Source organism: Nannobrachium achirus, assembly GCF_963921795.1.
Source record: "Nannobrachium achirus genome assembly, chromosome: 21".
NCBI classification, from domain to species: domain Eukaryota; kingdom Metazoa; phylum Chordata; class Actinopteri; order Myctophiformes; family Myctophidae; genus Nannobrachium; species Nannobrachium achirus.
This window is the reverse complement of record NC_137828.1, coordinates 36,813,575-36,834,297: the sequence shown is the minus strand read 5'-3', so window position 1 is coordinate 36,834,297 and position 20,723 is coordinate 36,813,575. Positions and strand designations below refer to the sequence as shown.

General features: G+C 41.3%; 1 protein-coding gene across 1 annotated transcript; it reads right to left on the bottom strand.

The window, feature by feature from the left end:
• Window positions 1–8,493: 8,493 nt before the first annotated feature.
• Window positions 8,494–20,723, bottom strand: LOC308306710 (Golgi reassembly-stacking protein 1-like; the record flags this gene model as incomplete). The annotated part of the gene is made up of 9 exons (XM_080751754.1): window positions 8,494–8,753; window positions 9,331–9,453; window positions 10,703–10,805; window positions 11,248–11,392; window positions 12,965–13,095; window positions 13,286–13,372; window positions 16,291–16,494; window positions 19,844–19,924; window positions 20,658–20,723. The coding sequence occupies 9 exons, from the start codon at window positions 20,721–20,723 to the stop codon at window positions 8,494–8,496; spliced, it is 1,200 nt and encodes a 399-aa protein (XP_080607880.1).

The window sequence follows — 20,723 nt, the reverse complement described above, 5'->3', positions numbered from 1 at the left end:
TATTGAAGAAGATTCATCAGCATCAGAGAAACAGCATACAGCATACACAGCATAGAGAGCTCTGGCCTGCTGGCCAGAGCTTTGCCCTGTTGGGCAGAAGACCCTCCTCAAGTGTCATATGGGACACTTCTTATACACCAAGATGCTCTCCCTAGATGGAGATAGAAACTAAGCATCTATACTAAGTACCATACAGTTTATAATAAGGCTGACTGGTTAAGTTGCAATGACCATGTATAGTATCACTTAGTACAGGTTTTATGCTGACACAGAGGAGAAGTGGAGGTCACAGTCCATGGTTGTCAGCTGTTAGATTGACAGCAGCAGGTACATCTAAATGTAGTAGCCTAGTGAGATTTTCTTGTAGACTACATACAGTACACTTATTTGTTACACTATAAATATTACTACCACATTCCATCCTTTTTTTTTTTGTGAATGAATACTCTATTCATTTACATACAACAGGATATTTATAGAGTGCCAAATCAATAGACCTTTCAGACAATTACATGTTGATATAGCAATTTAAATAATTAATTCATGATTTCCACATGATAGCTATATGTTAAATAGCTATACGTCCGCGTTCCACGGCTAACACCTTTGACTTAAGGTATTACACGTCCGAGTTCTATACGGCAAACACCTTCTATCATGCAAGGTATTTCTAGTCTACCACGGTTCCCCCGTGAAGCTATAATTAAATAGCACCCTGAGTTACACAGGTACTGTTTTTTTTCTTTTCTTAAACAGAACTTTTCCGCTGAGATATGAGAAAGTTAGAATTTAGTAAATGTGAATCTATATTTGTTTGTACTTTGAAACTCTGTTTTACAAAATCAAGAGCCCGCATGTACTCCCGTCTGACTCAAGCGTTTTCCTTGACAGTCACCACGTTCCCGGAGCTGCCTGACAACTCTTCAATGTTGAAACAACAGAGTTTAGACTATAAAACCAAATATTCTTACATTAGTGGCAAATGCCTTGTTGACTCATATTTTAGATCTCAACTTTTAGCTAATATTATTCCTATATAAATTACTCAGCTTCATATCAAACATATAATTGTTGTAGTCTTCATGGCGTTGTCCTCCATCTGCCCATCTTCATTTGGCTTATGGCCTGTGGCAGTTAATGTCTCTGCTTCTGTTGGATCTCCACTGGGCTGGGGGGCTCCAGTTCAGTGGCTCTCACACCGCATGTGTGTCTCCTTGGCTTCGTCCCCTCCTACTGTGGCAAAAGTCATGTTGGTGTTCGACATGGTGTCGATTTCGTCACCTCCGCTGTCAGTCTGTGTTGTTTCTTGGTGCCCGACTTGCTCTCCATGTTGGTGAATAGCAATCTGCCCTCCTTGTCACCACAGGCTGCAGTCATCACAAGATTATTGTTAATCTGTGAGGTCTCGACCTTGTAGATCTGCTTGAAAGTCAGTTCTTGCTGGTTTTGCATAGCTTGCAAGTTGCTTCTGTAGCGGTCTCCTCTTTGTTCTTCATGGTGGTGGACCTGCTTTAGGTCTGCTTTCAAAAATCTCCTTTCCAAAAATGTTCCTTCAACCCAGAGTTCTTTTGACCAAGTATCCATCTATGGTAAAGATGAAATATTGGTCCCTTCGTGGTCGCCAGATGTGATAGAAAAATATTAATATCCAGTCAGGGTGAAGTCAACCATTTATTGAAGAAGATTCATCAGCATCAGAGAAACAGCATACAGCATACACAGCATAGAGAGCTCTGGCCTGCTGGCCAGAGCTTTGCCCTGTTGGGCAGAAGACCCTCCTCAAGTGTCATATGGGACACTTCTTATACACCAAGATGCTCTCCCTAGATGGAGATAGAAACTAAGCATCTATACTAAGTACCATACAGTTTATAATAAGGCTGACTGGTTAAGTTGCAATGACCATGTATAGTATCACTTAGTACAGGTTTTATGCTGACACAGAGGAGAAGTGGAGGTCACAGTCCATGGTTGTCAGCTGTTAGATTGACAGCAGCAGGTACATCTAAATGTAGTAGCCTAGTGAGATTTTCTTGTAGACTACATACAGTACACTTATTTGTTACACTATAAATATTACTACCACACTTCTGCATCAGGAGCCTTTTTTCCCCCAAACCACATGTTCGAGCTGGATGACGCACAAGAGGACACAGTAGGGTTGGGTGTTTTTTTTACCCTGAGACCAGTGTTCATTTTTTCAGCAAATTTTGATTTAGTCTGTCTTGTCTTAGTCTTCTGAAATTGTTTTAGTCTAGTCTAGTCTTAGTCGACTAAATATCATGTATTTTGGGATCAGTCCTAGTCTTTTAGTCTTCGTCTTTTAGGCTAAGTCTTTAAGGCTAAATATAACCTCATAACTCTGAACAAGTCATTGTCTTCTACTGCCTGTTACTGTACTTGTTCAAACTAAACCATACATAAAAGATGTATTTGGCTTTAATTTCATTGCAGTTAAATACCAGTGTTAATTTTTACAGTCATTAGTCTTGGACTTAGTCTTAGTCTTTTGAATAACACAAATAATAGTCTTAGTCTTCTGAAATTGTTTTAGTCTAGTCTAGTATTATCAACAAAATATCAAAATCTTGTAGTCATTTAGTCTATTAGTCTTAGTCGACAAAATCATTTAGTTTTAGTCACATTTTCTGAAATGTTAGTCTAGTGTTAGTCGACTAAATATAAGATTTTAGGCGACTTTAATCTACAGTTGATTTAGTCAACTAAAATGTATTTTGGCGGGCCTTGATGGCACTTGTTTGCATGCTGAAAATAGCTGGTCTACAAGCTCACAACGCGGCGCAGCTCAACGCGTGTTGAGCTTGTAGATCTGCTATTTTCAGAGGGCAACACCAGAGCGGAACCAAACATGAAAGGACTGTCTTTTAGTTTTACTGGATCTCTTCTCCACTAGTCCCTCCCTAACATTTTAGTCTAGTTTTTATTTGTTGACGAAATTGTCAATATATCTTGAGTTTTAGTCATCACGATTTTTTTGTCATAGTTTTAGTCTACGAAATCAACACTGCCCTGAAGGACCCTGATGTTAGTAAATACCATGTCATACAGATGTTAGCTTGACTGTGGTGGGGGAAATATGATCCAGCAATAACACATCTGACTGATTCACCACTGTTGCAGATACAGTTAGTTTTTCTTTCTTCAATTCACCGTCAGTGTTTGGAAAGAGTCGTAGTTCAGGGGTCTTCAACAGGGGGTCCGGGACCCCTAAGGGGTCCTCAGATTTACTACAAGGGGTCCTCCATATCTTTGTGTGATATGATCATGTTTTTTTACATTAACCACTTGAACCCTAGCACCCCCATTCTGAGTGGCACATTAGCCAAAAATAGCAGATCTACAAGCTCACACACGCGAGGCGTTGTGAGCTTGTAGATCGGCTATTTCTGGCAAAGAGACTTGGTGTAGAGGGAAAAGGAGAGCAGTAGAAGTAGAAGTATTGATGGTTCAAGTCGTTAAATGTCTGAAAATACACATTAATCCAACATACACTGATGACTGTCAAACAAGTCTACGCTGTCTAAGAAATCTATGAACATTTTTAATTTGCAACACAATTGTATACAATATATAGACTCTAGTGGGGTCCCTGCATCATCTCTCTATCAGCTCCAGGGTCCTTGGCCTGAAAACGTTGAAGACCCCTGTCATAGTTGATAGGCTTCAACTGACAGCTAAGGATTATACGTCCGCCATCCTAAAAAAAGAAAAGAAAAAAAAAAATACTAGTATGTGCTGTGAGAAAAGCTGCTTCCCCGAGAAAGCCTCCAGCCCTCTGTTGGATAGACGGAGAAATGCTCTCATGTTCCTTCTTCGCCCTCTCTTCCCCCACTACTGTTGCCTCTCTCAGCCTCTACAGTACCTGCCCATCCCCCCATCTCACACAGAGGAGTGCCCTGGTAAATAATTGAGGCAGATTAGACCTCTGCTGTACACAGTTTGTGCATTGTAGGTAGCTGTTCCAATACCAATGTTTCCTAAAGGCTGAGCATCAACAAATTATATTTGGTCGTTTGTTTGCACATTCTACCCAGTGTGTCCATCATTAATCACGCCATATTGCTGCTTGCCTGTATCTCATCAGTTCACCAGGCTCCCTAAAGTCTGTCCGCAAGACGCAGGCTCAAACATATGGTGTCACGCAAATGCTGCTCTCTCTTCCTATGGAAGTGTTTCCTGTGGAAGAGGGCTTTATTTATTATGTATTGTCTGTGTTAATTTAGCTGTATATAATTTAGGTTGGAGTGGGCTTTTGCAACTAGAAATAAATGTAAATGTAAACAAACTGTAATATCCTGAGAGTTCATTTAATTCTGAGAGTGTACAAATGGATCCGTAGGGTCACATTTTGCAGTGGGATATAATATGAAAAGGACCACCAGGACCTTGCAGCCTTGACCGTGCTGTCAAGTTGGTACCTCACTCCAAATCACTCCCACCCATGTATTTGATTCAGGAGTAAGTTGCTTAAAAAAAAGATCAGGGAAAATTAAATCCAGTGGCGACAAAGAGCGAGAGTATTTTGGAGCCATGTGCAATGACAGAAAAAGCATAGTGGGTGAGAGCATAATGAGGTATTTGCTGACACCTGCTGTCCTAAAGCATACATTCACTCTTTTTACCAGTCACTGGTTCTAGAATGGAAAAAAAAACTGATCGGGTTAGTTAAATGAAACTAAAATTGTAAAGGTTTTCTGATAAAAAGTTAAAGCTCTCTATATTCTGATAGTAATCATTGCTATATTGTTTGTTCAGTAACAGAGTCTCTCTGTCTCTCTAGTCCAGGGGTCTTCAACGTTTTCAGGCCAAAGACCCCTTAGTTGAGAGAGAGATGAATGAAGCAGGGATCCCCACAACCTTTTCATAAATTCCATATAGTTTCATTGTTTGACAGCACGATCATCAGTGTATTTTGGATTCATGTCAATTTGTGTTTTCAGCTATTTAGCCACTTGAGCCGTCATTACCTAATAAACTTGACCTATTACCTACTCTGTACTTTCTGCTCTTTTCCCCTCTACACCAAACCTCTTTGCAAAAATAGCTGATCTACAAGCTCACAACGCCTTGCAGCGTGAGGCGTTGCAGAGCTTGTAGATCTGCTATTTTTGGCTACAGTTCTCAGAATATGGACACTAGGGTTCAAGTTGTTAATATAAAAAAGATTGGAAGATTTGGAGGACCCCCTGTAGTAACTCCCCCTAGGGGTCCCGGATCCCGTTGAAGACCCCTGCTCTAGCTCTTTGATGAATAGAATGTACATTTTCAGGTGGGTTGCCTATTTTTATCAGGAGAAAGTGCCCTTTTATCAGCTTCCATTTGACAATGTTCCAATTCCAATATTGTCTGCTCATGTCTTTTCAAATTCCACTTGTTTATGCGCTATGCTGATTGGATGAAACTGGTACCCTGACGGCTGAAAATGTATTTCCTATTTACTGAAGAGACAGGGGGACACCCCGTTACTGAACAAACTCTATACCTTGTATAGCAATGATTACTATCAGAATAGTGATAATTAACACTTTTTAAACACAAATAAATATCACTTTACCCATCTTTAAATGAAATAAAAACAAGGCTTTACAAAACTCACCTAAGCTAGCCAATCTACAAGTTCACAATGTTTGCGTAGCCGTAGAGGCACGTTGTGAACTATTTCCACAACTATTCCGACAGAACAAACTAATAAAAACTAAAACTAAGCCTTTTCAAAAAATAAAAACTGAACTAAACTAGCAAATCCACCTCAAAAGCACATCAAAACTAATGAAAAATTCAAAACTAATAATCTTGCTAGGTATTCATTTATTACTTCAACTGAAGTTCTTGTTGATAAACAAATTAGCTCTTAAATGCACAATATTTTCACATTGTGTGCCTCCTTCAATAGGGAAAAAACGAAACAAAACATAAAACATTACAACTTATAAAAAGTTAAAAGAAACACCCAGCATAAATCAACAATGTACATTTGATGGATCTGGATTTGGACATTCTCAACTAGCTGTGAGAATTCAGAAGTAGGCCTAAATCACTTTTCAATCATACATTGGTTAATCTACTGTTCAAATTTCAAAACTTGTTTTTGCAAGCAGGCTGATTACAATGAGTACTGAATAAAACCAAAGACAATAAAACCAAAGGCTTCAGAGGTGATTTAGCAGTGGAAGGCAAATGTCTCGTCAGACATTCTCTGTTCATACTGTATGTGTGTACGTAATGTCTACCCACTGGCAAAACATTGAGTAGGATTGAAGAGAATTCTGTCCTTAAAAGGTTTGACAATCTTCACCTATGATGACATGCACAACGTAGGGACGTCACGGTTAAAGCGGTTAAACAAAATAAAACTGTCATTATCACAAGTCAATGTGAACATACCTTTCTCCCCGAACAACAAATAAGTAAGTTACGAAATTACATGATGTGATATTGAGAAATACTGTTCCACCAGCAATAAATACGTAGATTTGCATAACATCTGGGTTATTTTCTTGTAGCACAAACAGAAAATGCACTTAGCAGTGGGAAAGTATTTCTGGGAAATATCACAGCGTCTGAGAGTATGTCTACTATTCGTCGCCATGGAAGTATTTATAACAATTGTTTATGGCATAAACAGTTGTTTTAGTTCTAAACTTGTCCCTCCCTAACATTTTAGTCAAGTTTTGTCGATGAAATTGTCAATATATTTAGTCATAGTTTTAGACATCATAGCTTAGTTTTTATTTAGTTTTCATGGCTAGTTGACGAACATCTTTTGTCATAGTTTTAGTCAACAAAATGAAAACTGCTGCTCAGATTGATATTCTGAGCGCTCTGGGGGAAGCACTGTGGGTTAAGAGTCTTGCTCAGGGACACTTCGGTCTATGTGAGCCCCCACCCAAAATAATATGGGGACCCGACCCACAGGTTTAGAACCACTGCGCTAAACCTATGGCCACTCCATGAAAGCACTGATATCCCAGCTGAGGTGGACCGTATTAATCAACATACAAAATATGTTGCCAAGATCAGAAATTATAATGATATTATAAGAAATTATATATTCTTAATTACTTAGGCTACTATACTACACTGTGTAGTAACGGGGTTTCAGCAAAACAAGACCACATCTACAACTCCTTCTGATCTGAAACACATTTGCATACAACGTATACAATCAGCATCAGCAACCAGAATCATAAACATAATAGAAAACAAATGCATGACGGTACATTTATGTAACTGCATATAGTTGAAAGGCTTATATTTTCCTTCAAGTTTAGCATTTCAGTGACGGTGCATGGTTCCAGCAACAAGTGCTTGAAACGTCTTGTACCGCTTTGGCTTTTCTGTGTGTGCAAATGGGATTTTAACAGCAGCTCAGAGGCTCAGAACATGAGTATAATTAGGCCGACATTGGTTTGATGTGGAAACATTTGCTTCAAGAAAAACGTGGGTACGGTACATTCATAGTGTTTTAAGAATCTGACCAGCAAAACACAATCCAAATAAAATTAATCAAGATGTGCAATATCGCATTCAGCAAAGGTAACCCTCAACAAATAATACTCGAGAATCCAATGCATTCCAGTGATACAACTTAGATGATACAGTAGATGCTTTGTACGGTAAAGCCTAACGCTAAAGGTAGAAGCCATTTCCAAAGACATGGATCCATGTGTCTTGCCAACATCGCTGTAGGTGTAGTCTCACGTAGCCGGAACGATCGTAGAATATTCGCCTACATCATCTGTGGAAATCTAAAGTCAGCGGTAACCAACCTGATACCATCCTATATGAAGGAACACCCCTGACCCTGAAGTATTCATATTGGTTCTGTGTGAAGGTGTTATTATTATAATATTTCTTTCCAGAATTGCTCTACATTCAGAAGTTGCATGCCTTTTTGAGAGGTCACCCCAATCTCCACCATGTCCCCCCTTTTGGCCAAATGGTCTGAAAAATGGAACTCCATGACAAACATTTTCTCAAAGATTCCCACAGTATGTATCGGTTCATACATACTGTAACTTTTGGAGATCTCCTGCTAGGAGGCAAACGGTCAAGTCAAATTTTCATAAACCTTAGTGAGAATGATCAGTAGGCTGTCCCAAAGTAAGCCATGATAAACCTTTCAGTCAAAAAGGTTAAAGGTTAAGGTCACACTCAAGATGATTTTGTCATATGCTCATGTGGAAATTCCATATCTCGACAATTGCATATATAGTGCATTCTTTCTAGCCATTATTCAAAATAACTATGGAAAGACCATGGACGGTAACAACGCTTCAGAAGGTGTGTGGTTTCCTATGTGGGGGGAAAGGCAAACCTTCCCAGGTTTTGTTAGAGCGACACCTACAACAATGTTGAGACAATGAAATGGCCGAGCTGAACGGGGTGAGCATATACCTATAGTAACCCCATCTCTTAACTCTAGCTATAGCTGAAAAAGAGGAGTATTTCTAATTAACGAGCGCAACTCTTCTATTGTAGTTCAGGTGACTCTGTGACGTCTTCCTCCGTGTGCTCAGACTTTGGGCTCGCCGAGTCCATACCTTGTGCTTGTGAGGTAATAGTGTTGCATGGGACTTCTTTGGTGACATCAGGGCAAACAATGTCACCTGAGGCTTCCGTGTTGGGAATAGTGACCAGGTCTACAAGAGGCTTGTCCTCGGCCTCCTTGATGATTGATTCCAGCTCCCTCTCCGATGACGAAGGCACTATCTGGCCAAGGGATGAGTTATCTGTAAGATATAGGAAAAGATAACGTCATACAATGGAAGGGATCAGGTCCATGGGTCTTCAACAGGGGGTCCGGGACCCCTTAGAGGTCCTCAGAGTTACTACAGAGGGTACTACAGAGGGTCCTCCTTTGAGTGATAGAAAGTTTTTCTTTTCTTTTCTTTTCTATATTTTATATTAACGACTTGAACCCTAGTGTCCATATTCTGAGAACTTTAGCCAAAAATAGCAGATCTACAGGCTCACAACGCCTCGCGTTTGTGAGACGATGTGAGCTAGTAGATCGGCTATTTTCGGCAAAGAGCTTGGTGTAGAGGAGAAAAAGAGCAGACTAAGTACAGAGTGAAAGGTCAGGTTTATTAAGTATTGACGGTTCAAGTAGTTAAATATCTGAAAACACAAATTGTCATGAATCCAAAATACACTGACAATTGTGCTGTCAAACAATGAAACTATATGGAATCTATGAAAAGGTTGTGGGGGTCCCTGCTTCATCTCTCTCCCAACTAAGGGGTCCTTGGCCTGAAAACATTGAAGACCCCTGATCTAGTCCCATCGACACTAAAGAGCTGTACCTACCCAAGCTGAACTGATCACTAGATGCATCTCCGTAATTAGCAAACATGGAGTTGTTACTCATGTCTATGGCAGACACCATCTCTGATAGGTCTGGAGTCATTGCCTCAGAGATATTGGAGATATCTGAAATTGATTGAGAACAAATGTTTATTTTACAGAGATTATTACAGAACATATGGGAATATACTAAAAACTACTCAAAACGTGATTGAAATGACAACAGGTGGAATTTTGCAAACGCTAAATAAAAAATCACTGTAATCTAAACATAACTAGAAGAAGTGCTCTTCCGAGCACAGGTCTCCACCAGCGACGCGTCCTGGTGGTGCTATAATAGGCCAATGTAAAAAGGGTGACATGTGTGCACGCTGTGTTTGATTTGAGGCATTTTGTTTGAATTTGAATTGGCCTGTTATAGTGCCACCATGAGGCTGATATCAAAAATTTGAAGTGGCATTTCTTCCTCATCCTAGTGGGAACATGTGTGCGCGATTTCATGTTAATTGCACTCTGCGTTTGTGATTTGAGGCATTTTGTCCAAAACGGACCAATCTTACAAACTTTTAAAGCCAATCTCAGCCAATCAGGATGGAATATGGACAATCAGAGAGATCCATGTCGATCACATGACTGTAGAGATACTGTCTACCGATTTGCGTGATTTTTGGACAAAATCTGTAGGAGTTCTGGCCAAAAGGTAGTTTTGCACAAATTGGCCTCCTGGTGGCGCTAGAACAGGCCCATGTGAAAAATGTGGGGCAGAGGTTCTGAATTGGCATCCAGGGAGTGCGCTTACAAAGTTTGAAACTGATCGGTGGAGTTATAGGTAAAACCACGAATCGGCCTGTTATAGCGCCACCATGAGGCTGATTTCAACTATTTGAAGTGGCATTTCTTCCTCGGCCTAGTGGGAACTTGTGTGCGCGATTTCATGTTAATTGCACTCTGCGTTTGTGATTTGAGGCATTTTGTCCAAAACGGACCAATCTTACAAACTTTGAAAGCCAATCTCAGCCAATCAGGATGGAATATGGACAATCAGACAGATCCATGTCGATCACATGACTGTAGAGATACTGTCTACCGATTTGCGTGATTTTTGGACAAAATCTGTAGGAGTAGTGTACAGAAATGTGTTTTGCAAACATCGGCCTCATGGTGGTGCTAGAACAGGGCTATTTGAAAAATGTGGGGCAGAGGTTCTGAATTGGCATCCAGGGAGTGTGTGTGCTCATTTTGGCAGCGACCAGGCCAACGGCGCCGGAGATTAGCTGGTAACAAACTCGGAGGACGGACGCACGGACGGACACACGGACAGGGGCGAAAACATACTCTCCCCCTGCCTTCGGCTGGTGGAGACAATTATGCTTACCAAGGTCTGTAACAGTCTGTGTGGATGGGGATAGACAGGGTTCTCTCTGACTGATGTCTACATCAATTTCACCAAAGGCCCTGGATACAGCAACCGATGACATCTGAGTTGAGAAAACAGTTATTCCACTAATAACACAGTCACAAAACTCATAACAATAACAGTCACTCACAACATCTTTATAGCACACAATAAAGCAGGTTGTGTTATGATGTATACCAAGGGTTCCCAAACTTTAAGCCAGCGAGCCCCCAAAATAATCATGTTTTAACTGGGGACGCCTTGACCGGCTCGAAGCTTGTAGATCAGCTACTTTCACAATGTTTGCCTCTTTCTTATGTAATATTTGACAATTTGGACAATTTGGTATTAAAAATTGTACGTCGGTTTGTTTACTGTTGAGTGAGAAAACAATGTTGCACATTAAGCCAATCATCTGGGGACCCCCCCCCCAAAAAAAAATCAGACCCCCAGTTTGGGAACCACTGATGTATACAATAGTTTTAATTAGGCTAAATGTAGTCAAATGATTTGATAAGCCGTACCTCAGTGTGGTCAATTGTTGGCATCTCCTCAGTGAGGCCAACATGAGACACAATGGATTCCATGGTGGTTTGGCTCCCAGTGCTGGGCTGATGTGGACGGGTTGGGATCCTGTGCAAATATCCGTAGCCAATACCACAGCCGAGGCTAAAATAAAAGATGAACAAACCACCATCAACACCCAACAATACCATATATAATTATATACGGTATGGTCAAAGCTTTGAATAGACAATAGCCATGTTTCCATAATGCATTTTGATGCTTATTCTGAAGTGTAGCAACAGGATGTGATACTGCGTAACGTTTCACACTCGCTAGAAATTTGTTTTTTTTTTTACATTTCACGGCTTTGCCAAATAAGACACATACTGTAGAATCTAGATACTCTTGATATTCCACAATTATAAGTGAAAGCCATGTTTAATAGTCTACCTTCCCATGTTTTCAAATCCAAACCTACATTTTCTAAATAATAATAATTTTACTTCTACTCCAATACATGTCAAAGGCAAATATTGTATGATAAATATTTGAAAACATTAGTTAAAAGTTACTTTGTAGATTCTGATTATTATTAAAGCAACTTCAGACCTATATATATATGTCACGGTTAGATCGAGAAACAGTTAGATCGAGAAACGGAGCGCTCGTTGTGCGGCGCAGGGCGGAACAATTGCGGTCGCTTTGATCCACAACAATGACAACGTAGCGTCGGCAGGAATGATAGCGCCTCACCCCACGGAGGTTAGGGTTAGGGTTAGGCATAGTTTTACTGAGGTTAAGGTTAGGGTTATGGTTAGAGTTAGGCATAGTAAGCTAATGGCTAACTACAGCTGAGCTAGGCTGCTAGTAAACAACAGAGAAGGGTCGCAGACGAGTGACGTTGGGCGACTACACAAGTGAATGGCTGTTGTCGCCATCTCATGGTGACTATGCAGAATTACACAGGTGCGCTGATAAGAGACTATCAAGGTGAATTGATCCAGGTGGTGGTAAGGGTGTGTGGTGAACTACAAAACGAGCGCTCTTACCACGATCTGAGTTACCCAATCTAACTGTAACATATACTGTATACTTTGGCAATTTGAAAATAGTTGATCTACAAGCTGGCAATTTTTCAATTCAATTTCCCATTGAAATGCATTGGCAGAATCCGCTTTCAAAGGTAGAATAAAAGTGCAGTGTGACCATGCAGTACTTTTTTTTCCAACCACTGGTACTGATGCTGGAATGTTGCTTTTTAACCACTGTGTGTAATGCAGGGGTCTTCAACAGGGCGTCCGGGACCCCTAGGGGGTCCTCCAAATCTCTGTGTGATAGAAACTTTTTTCCCCTTTTTTTATATGAACCACTTGAACCCTAACATCCATATTCTGAGAACTTTAGCCAAAAATAGCAGATCTACAAACGCCTCGCAGCTTGTAGATCGGCTATTTTCGGCAAAGAGATTTGGTGTAGAGGGGAAAAAGAGTAGACTAAGTACAGAGTGAAATGTCAAGTTAAGTATTGACGGTTAAAGTGGTTAAATATCTGAAAACACAAATTGACATGAATCCAAAACACACTGATGATTTTGCTGTCAAACGATGAAACTATATGGAATCTACTAAAAGGTTGTGGGGGTCCCTGCGTCATCTCTCTCTCAACTAAGGGGTCCTTGGCCTGAAAACGTTGAAGACCCCCGGTGTAACGTGTTTGAGTTTGAAGAGCCCCTACCTTCCGTCTCCTCCCCAGGCCCCATTAGGCGTCACCGTCACTTCCCTGCACTGTTCACTGTGTGTGTTGTACACCAGCAGCTTCAGAGGCTTCCCCTCGTTGAATTCAATCAAAGAAAAGAAATCCTCTGACTGCAAGGAGGAAAAAGAAGAAAAAGAAAACATAAACCTAATTAATTATCAACAATTCTACAATTCTAAGTATGGAACTGGTTGTCATACTTCAAAACAATTACAGTATGTTATGCTTGCGTATATATACAGTATGTCTGTCTGTATTGTCTTTGAACCATTAATAAAGAAAAGAAACCTGAAAACCTACATCTTGCAACACCTGGTCAGCTCCCACAATGAAGTCATTATGTGCCTGCAAACCTGCCAGTGCTGCAGGCGAATGTGGTTCTACGTCCTAACAGGGGAAGGGGAAATGGTTGAGAATGTTAAAAAATCACAGTGTTGAACATAATTATACCATAATTCAAATCAAATGTAATTATATAGTATATTTAAAAAAAAAAGAAAAATCTACTTATACTATCACTTATAGTATAAGTGATGTCTTGGTGATCTACAAATGCCAAGTGTCTAACTGAAAATGCAGGAAGTACAGGTTTACAGGAAATCCTGCTGGGCTGGGCAACATGTAGCCCCGTGCTCCCGGTTAGACATTTTTGACTAGAACTGGACCGAAAATATATCAAAACCCACATTTAGAACCAATATATATATATTATTTTTTTTATTTATATCAACAATATAAATATGTAATAATCGTTTAGTCTAATTTAGGGGTGTCTTCTAAAAATCGACGAATCGACGCGTCGTTTTAAGCCCCGGGAATCGACGCCAATTGTTTGAGTCGAAGCGAAAATATATATTTTTTTATATCACCAGTTAGCCTACTACTGCCAGTACTGCGGTGCACTGCTGGACTGGTGTGGTGTCATGTACTTCCAATGAGAAGTAGCAATTGGCGAACAGTTATTTATTGTCTCGCACCAGCGTCGGGTTGAAAGTGAGACAGAACGGCCAGAACGGTTCAGACTGCCGATTCGTTAAAACATTCAGAGCCGGGACAGTGTTCCGTTAAGAGGAGGAAGCACGCTGTCAAAATCCCATATTAAATAACCTGCCACAGCACAAACGCGCGTCCACAAAGTAGTAAAAAGTCAAATTAACATACACAAGTGTAGGCTACAAGTTACATTTTCTAATTAAAGTGCTTCTGAATTGTTCCAGTGTTGTAATCCATGATGAATGATTGTGTTCAGGGCCGTTTTTAGCTATAGGCGGTATAGGCGGTCTCCTAGAGCGCCGACCTCAAGGGGGCGCCTGCCGAAATGTGTGTTTTTTTTTTTATTATTATTATTTATTTTTTAATTAAAAAAATAAAGTAAAATAATCGGCGCCCCCTCTATTGGTTTATCTCACCCAGACGATCCAGTTGCTTATGTCGGTCAAAATAACATTTTTATTATCAATCATAAAAACTCGAGTCGAGCATCAGAGAGGGACAGAGGCAGGCTGCGCTAAGTCGCAGCAGGGTGATATGAATTAAATTGGTACTAGTAGTACCCCGCACTCTTCATTAGGGGGCGCCGATCGCTCAGCAGTGCACAGCCTGGGCTGGGCTCACCCGGCGCAGCCTGGCTGGCCTTCCTTGGCCAGTGTTACATACATAACAAATAAATAAATAAATAGAAATAAATTGTCATGCGAATGATCATGATTGTGACCAGTCCAGACTGTCCAGTGGCACTGTGTAGTATTAGGACCTACTGTTGGTAGGAACCTTTGTGTGTGGGCACTGGGGCTCCGGGGGAGTTAGTTAATAAACGGACACAACAACACTGTGTATAACTCTATGGTGTGGACACTCCGTTATTACAACAAAGTATAAACTACTCGACATGGTATCAGAAGTGGCAAGTATTGCGTGCCAGTTGATAGCAGTACTTTGAACCCGTTTGTTGTTTTAAAACCGTGAAAGTAACGTCGCCGTAAGGCAAAATTAACGTGTTTAGTTGTCACCTCATTCCTCCCTGGCTTTTGGAACTTAAAAGTAATACGCTTTATGATCCCTTCATTGAGAAATTCACCCAAAAGGACACGAGCATGGATTTTATGTGAACAGCAGTTACAGAACCACGTCATAATCGTCATTGGTGATAGGTGAGAGAAACTGAATTAATTTATATTGCTGGATCTGCCGCTGTGCATTTAATTTCCATTGATTGATTGAACATTGAAGAATGTATTAGATGTTTGCAATAGGAAAAGGTACAGTTTCATGACAGTACAAATCACTGGTACAAGGTCAACTAAAAGTATGTGTGTGCGTGCTTATTAGGTTTATCCAGCGCGCTTGCCTTGTACACAGTCTGCTGTTCATTGTTGACCATTTTTATAACAAATAAAATTAAAAAAAAGTTAATGAGCCACCCAACCTGACCCAAAAATCACGCCAAAACCCGAGAAAATGTCATATTATTGAACAGTCATCCAAACCGGCCCAAAACCGACTAAATTCACGGCAAAACCCGCAAAAATCGCGCGCGCGCGCGGGAGTGGGCGCATTCGAGAGATCTCGCCTAGAGCGCCGATTAGACGCCCTACGACCCTGATTGTGTTTCGCTGTGTTTGCGTCCATGACATGTCCACACTGCTGGCTCAAGCGGGAGCTGTGCCTCCACCTGTTTATGATCCTTTTCTGAAATGAATCCGTTCTCGACACTGACTCATTACTCTGTCAGTGCTTTGTGTCCCGCGACTGCGGACTGGATCCCATCGTTCATTTAAAAGAGCCGTTCAAGAGAGCGGAATCGTTCGCGAATGTCTCATCTATACTGCACGCTGCCGAGAGACGGCATCTCTTAATGTATGTATTATTCTATTATGTTGACGTGGTTTAAAGCAACACTTTTTTTTTTTTTTACACAAAGTAGACTATAAAACGATTCGTCGACGCGTCGGATTAACCCCCGCGACTCGAGTCGACTTCATAAATCCTGTGTCGAAGACAGCCCTAGTCTAATTAAGAACTTATGTCCTGTATTATACTTTCTGATACTATAGTGGTGTGTACAAATTGTAGATCAGCTATTTTCACTATGCATGCCTTTTTTTTATAATCGTTCATTGAGTGCAATCGAAGCAAAAATAATTGTGATATTAGTTTGAAGTCATATCGCCCCCAAACCTACTTTCGGCAAGAAGATCTAAAGAAATGAATAAACACAGTTTAAAATTACAAGATCTTTTCCTGCTGAAGACTGTACATCTCTCCTTGTTGAGATGGAGATAAAAACTGGGAAAGTGGTCACTTACCAAGACATGCCAAACATTCTCATTGGCTCCTTCAAAGCTGCAGAAGCGAACGCTGGCGCCCAGCAGGCCTTGTCCACCCCACATGTTACTGGGAACGACCTCCAGCTCTCTGACCCGCTGGCTTTTAGTGTTGTACACCTCCAGTTTCACCGCTTTCTCCACATTGGCTTTTAAAAGGTCTTTCAGAAGTTCACTCTCTTTGTTCTGAGAGCAGGGAGGAAAAAGGCACAGCTAATTTAGACCGTTTTGAAGTGCATAAAAGCTTTTCATAGCAAAAAGGTTATATTTCAATCGTTTTGTGCTAAATCAAAATTATGTTTCACCATTAGTGCAATAACAGTTAAAGGGAGGGTAAGTGTTGGTCTTCTTTTGTTGTTGCGAGTTGCGACCGTAGGTCGCAGTTTACTATCAGAACCGTCACAGCTTGTCCATGTCTGTCTGGACGGGTATCACCTGACACTGTGGTTCCCCCTGACATCACAGGTGACATCACAGTGATGTCAGATACGCAGAGCATGGATCTCCATATATGGGCATAAACAGGTGACATCACAGTGATGTCAGATACTCAGAGCAGGGATCTCCATATATTGGCATAAAAGGGATTATGTTAGGGATCTCCATTATGGGCATAAAAGTGATTGTATCCCAGATTATGCTGTTAGGAAAACCACACTAACAGAATCCATATATGGCCAAGACAGATGGCTTCGCCCTTTAGGTCGAGGTCGCTTTTCGCCCTTAGGCGTCTTACTGGTTAAAATAAGCTCTATATTGTGATAGTAATCATTGCTATAGAGCGTTTGTTTGGTTCCAAATCAAAAAACAAAAAATGCATTTTCAGGTCAGGATACCAATTTTATACCAGCTCCTGCTCACCAGGTGGAGCCAATCACTACTAATTAATAATGTGTACTTAATGACACGGTTTCCGATATACTGAAGAAGACCAAACACTGGTCGAAACGTTTATGTCTGCTGCCTGTCGTCTTTAATAAATATTGGAGCTATTTAAAAGTGAGTTGCGAGTCATTGTTTCTTAGTAATACTGCTCTGGCAGTTTCAGCTCAGCACCAAACAATGGAGGATGTGCGTTATTTTTTCTTTGGACCAATTTTATCCAAACATCACTTACCCTACCCTTAAAGGAGTCATCCAGACCAAAACACATATAGGGTTAAATCTGCCTTTTATCATACCCCTTCATACCTGCTTTAGTCCATTTTTTTCATAGCTGCCCCTGTTGCTAGATTTTGGCAGCCCCTGTTGCTAGATTTCGCAGGCTCTCTAATAACTAACACAGTGGATTGTCCTTAGGCTAGTGCGGTTATTTCTTTAGCTTCAAAGTTAGTATTTTTTTATTGGATAGTGTTTACACAATGTCCTGAGACCAACCACACCGCTGTTTTGACCTCACAGGCACCCTTACTTGTCAAAAAGACCCCTCCCTCCCCGCGTGCCTCCCATTTCTGCTCCGCTACGCCTAGCCCCCCCCGCACCCGCCTCCCCGCTCCACCGCTCTGTCCCAGACCACGCCCACTGACTCGCTTCCCTGCGTAAATTGCGTAGCAAGGTCTCCGCCTCTCACAAGCAAGGTCTCCGCCTCTCACGCCGCACACATAAACACAGCGCACACGCACACGCACTCCACACAGTAGTAGTAGTGCACGCTGTTGCTGCTACAAGCTCACATTCCATGGTTTTCATATTCAATGTATAGACTGGGGAGAGATGGAGACAAAGAAAGACATTGCCCTACCATTGACACCTTACATTCCATCACCTAATGTCCCATCAATAGTAGACTAGTGGTGACATTGCTGCTAAAAAGCTACACTGTTCCATATTGTACTGCTGCTGAAGATATACTGTATATAGTGTACTGTATTTTTACCTTTTAGCTATTATCTGTACCTACATAATGCTGTTTGCACACTGTGACATTGCTGCTAAAAAGCTACACTGTTCCATATTGTACTGCTGCTGAAGATATACTGTAGGGCCTATATAGTGTACTGTATTTTTACCTTTTAGCTATTATCTATTAGCTATTATTTAGTCTACAGGAAAAAGTATTGGCAACAATATGTAATTACAGTACCAAAAGTAAAAGTACTCATTATGCAGAATGTGTAATGAGCAGAATGTCTACAAGCTCACAATGGGTCGCATCGCGGCCGAAATCGATTATGACTTTAGTGCTTTATAAATAGACTAATAATCAAAATCTAAAAAGTAACTAAAGCGTCATGTTGTCGATAGCAGGACAACAGGACGGCAGTTGTTGTTAATTATCGATGATAGCAGGACAACAGGACGGCAGTTGTTGTTATAGTTAGCTTTATTATTGTTGTTCACAGAGAAGCGCCTCTCTTTCCCATTTTTTATTTTCTTCCGAGTGCAGTAGGACTTTTTCTTCGTTCCATTTTCTTCCGAGTGTGCGACTGCGTCTGTCTGCGTGTAGAGTAGAGAAGCTTGCTTACGCAAGCTACGCAGCGAGGCGTCATCTACGCAATTTACGCAGGGAAGCGAGTCAGTGGGCGTGGTCTGGGACAGAGCGGGGGAGCGGGGAGGCGGGTGCGGGGGGGGGGCTAGGCGTAGCGGAGCAGAAATGGGAGGCACGCTCCCTCCCCTCCCTTTCTAGCCTCTCCTCTCCCTGCTCTGGTGCAGAGCAGAAGCCGTTTGACAAGTAAGGGTGCCTGTGAGGTCAAAACAGCGGTTTGGGTGGTCTCAGGACGTTGTGTAAACACAATCCAATGAAAAAATACTAACTTTGAAGCTAAAGAAATAACCGCACTAGCCTAAGGACAATCCACTGTGTTAGTTATGAGAGAGCCCGTGAAATGTAGCAACAGGGGCTGCCAAAATCTAGCAACAGGGGCAGCTATGAAAAAAATGGACTAAAGCAGGTATAAAGGGGTATGATAAAAGGCAGATTTAACCCTATATGTGTTTTGGTCTGGATGACTCCTTTAACACTTGGGGAGCCAAACTCGTTCAGGGACGAGATTTGGCCACTAGATGTCACCCTGCCACAGGAAGTTATATCGTCGAGGGACGAGTCAACAAATAGTTAACTTTTCGAGACCGCAGCTTCCCTTTGCATGCCCTGAATCCATTACGTCACCCAGCCAGGGCAGGAAGCCCCCTGTCTCTCCCCACACGGAAGGATTTTACATGGCTTTAGATTCTACTTTGAAACATAAGAACAGCTTTTTCTCAGAATGAGGTAAAAACAGCCCCATGGAGGCAGAGAGCTGATTGTTTTCACGGCGACACTTTACCGCGAATTTACCGCGATTTTTTTACCGCGAGTTTCGCGAGCGTTTGTAAACAAATGGAGTACCTCCTCAATCTTCTCTGGACACGCACGTGCACACGCACGAAGCTTGCGGGGCTCATCAAAACATAACGTAAGTCAATGGTGGCACCAGCAACAGCTATAAATGTTATAAACCTTGGCCGCCCATGTGTTAAGAGTAGACAGTTGTCACTTGTCACTATAATACGAGAACTGAGTGGACCGTTGACCAGCTCATAACAGTTTACTCACAAGTCGGGTATTTCCTATAGAGAGGATGAAGTCAAAGAAGGGCTCCAGCCCGGCCGTTTGAGCAGGAGATTTATCTTGAATCTGAAAGGTTAAAATACAGTCACTGTTTTAGCTTAAACAAAGGGAGGTTGAGATTATTCACCACCATGTGTCAACTCAGGGATTTGCTTTGGCAAAGTTATTTAAATATCATTAACCCATCCGGTCATCAAATTATTGGCTCAAGAATGTGACAAAAATCAAACAAGGCTTCATGTTTTGGGTGAACTACTCCTTTAAGGCCTGGCTATTTCAATTTTCAAATAGTGAAAAACTGAAAATAGCAAAGTGTTTTGCTCTGAATTACAATACAGCAATGCATTGATATTAAAAAGAATATGTACGTAGCAATTTGTACTTTTCAATACATGAGTCTGGAATATGCCATTACAACTCAGTGAGTTCTCACACACACACACACACACACACACACACACACACACACACACACACACACACACACACACACACACACACACACACACTTCAATTAAGTTTGCTGGATATCAGCCAAATGCCACCTCATCATCACATTCACAGGGCAATGAATCATGCTACAAAAAAATAGTTTAGAGTACATTTGTCAAAACAACAACATGCAGAGTCTAGAGTAGACAATAACCTTCTCAGCATGTCCATGCATTCTACAGTATGTGTGGAGTGTGTACTTATCAGTGGGTGCACTACAACACTTGCTTGGTTCTTATTATTAGATATCAAGTTACACAGCCTGTGATCTGAAATAGAAGCCAAACTAACTACCGGTGGTACCTACCCCATGAACGTGGTACCCACTGCAGTTCCCCCCGTCCGACAGAAAGGAGCTCTGCGGCAGACCCAT